Source organism: Condylura cristata, unplaced genomic scaffold, assembly GCF_000260355.1.
Source record: "Condylura cristata isolate star-nosed mole 26May11 unplaced genomic scaffold, ConCri1.0 scaffold00006, whole genome shotgun sequence".
Taxonomy (NCBI): domain Eukaryota; kingdom Metazoa; phylum Chordata; class Mammalia; order Eulipotyphla; family Talpidae; genus Condylura; species Condylura cristata.
Window position 1 is genome coordinate 404,328 of NW_004567107.1, and position 565 is coordinate 404,892.

The 565-nt window shown below is 77.7% G+C and overlaps 1 protein-coding gene across 1 annotated transcript in view; it reads right to left on the minus strand.

The window, feature by feature from the left end:
- The window catches only part of MAMDC4 (MAM domain containing 4), a gene marked incomplete at its 5' end in the record, with an annotated part of 5,079 nt that overhangs the window by 1,955 nt on the left and 2,559 nt on the right, over positions 1–565 (minus strand). Inside the window, 3 exons of the mRNA XM_012721166.1 lie at positions 6–151; positions 290–398; positions 473–556. Coding sequence (XP_012576620.1) covers positions 6–151; positions 290–398; positions 473–556 — 339 coding nt within the window. The remainder of the gene's footprint in view (positions 1–5; positions 152–289; positions 399–472; positions 557–565) is intronic.

A 565-nucleotide genomic window follows, 5' to 3' on the forward strand; every position in this document is an offset into this window, starting at 1 on the left:
GGCGCCGCCCGCGCCTCGGTCTGGGGGGGGCGGCCGCCCTTCCCCCGCAGCCAGCGCCGCACCCCGATGCCCAGCAGCAGCAGCAGCAGCGGCAGGATAAGGAGGGCGCCGCCCACGGCGGCTGGCACCGACGTGGCCTCTGCCCTGTTGCCTGCGGGGACGCGTGAGCCCAGGCCAGCGGCCTCCCTGGGCGCCAGCCCCCGGGTCAGGCCACGCGGCTGCCCGGCCCAACGTGTCACAGACGCCTCCTGGCTGCCACCCGCCCCTCAGGCCGCAGGCGGCCGCTTACCCTGGCCGGGTGCGGGGGGCTGGCAAGGCCGCCCGGCCAGGTACTGCACGTCGTCCAGGGCGATGGGCCCCAGGGCCGGCTGGCCGCCCAGGGTGGCTTCAAACACGATCTGCTCAGGTGGGAGAAGCGGCTGCTGCACCAGGGCGCGGGGAGGAGGGCGGCGCCCAGGCCCCGCCGCCTCACCTGGAACTCCTCGGGGCTGGCCACCTCCACCTGGGCCTGCAGCCACAGGTGCCGCAGGCGCCCGCCTGCGCCCCACACGGCCAGCTGGCCCCG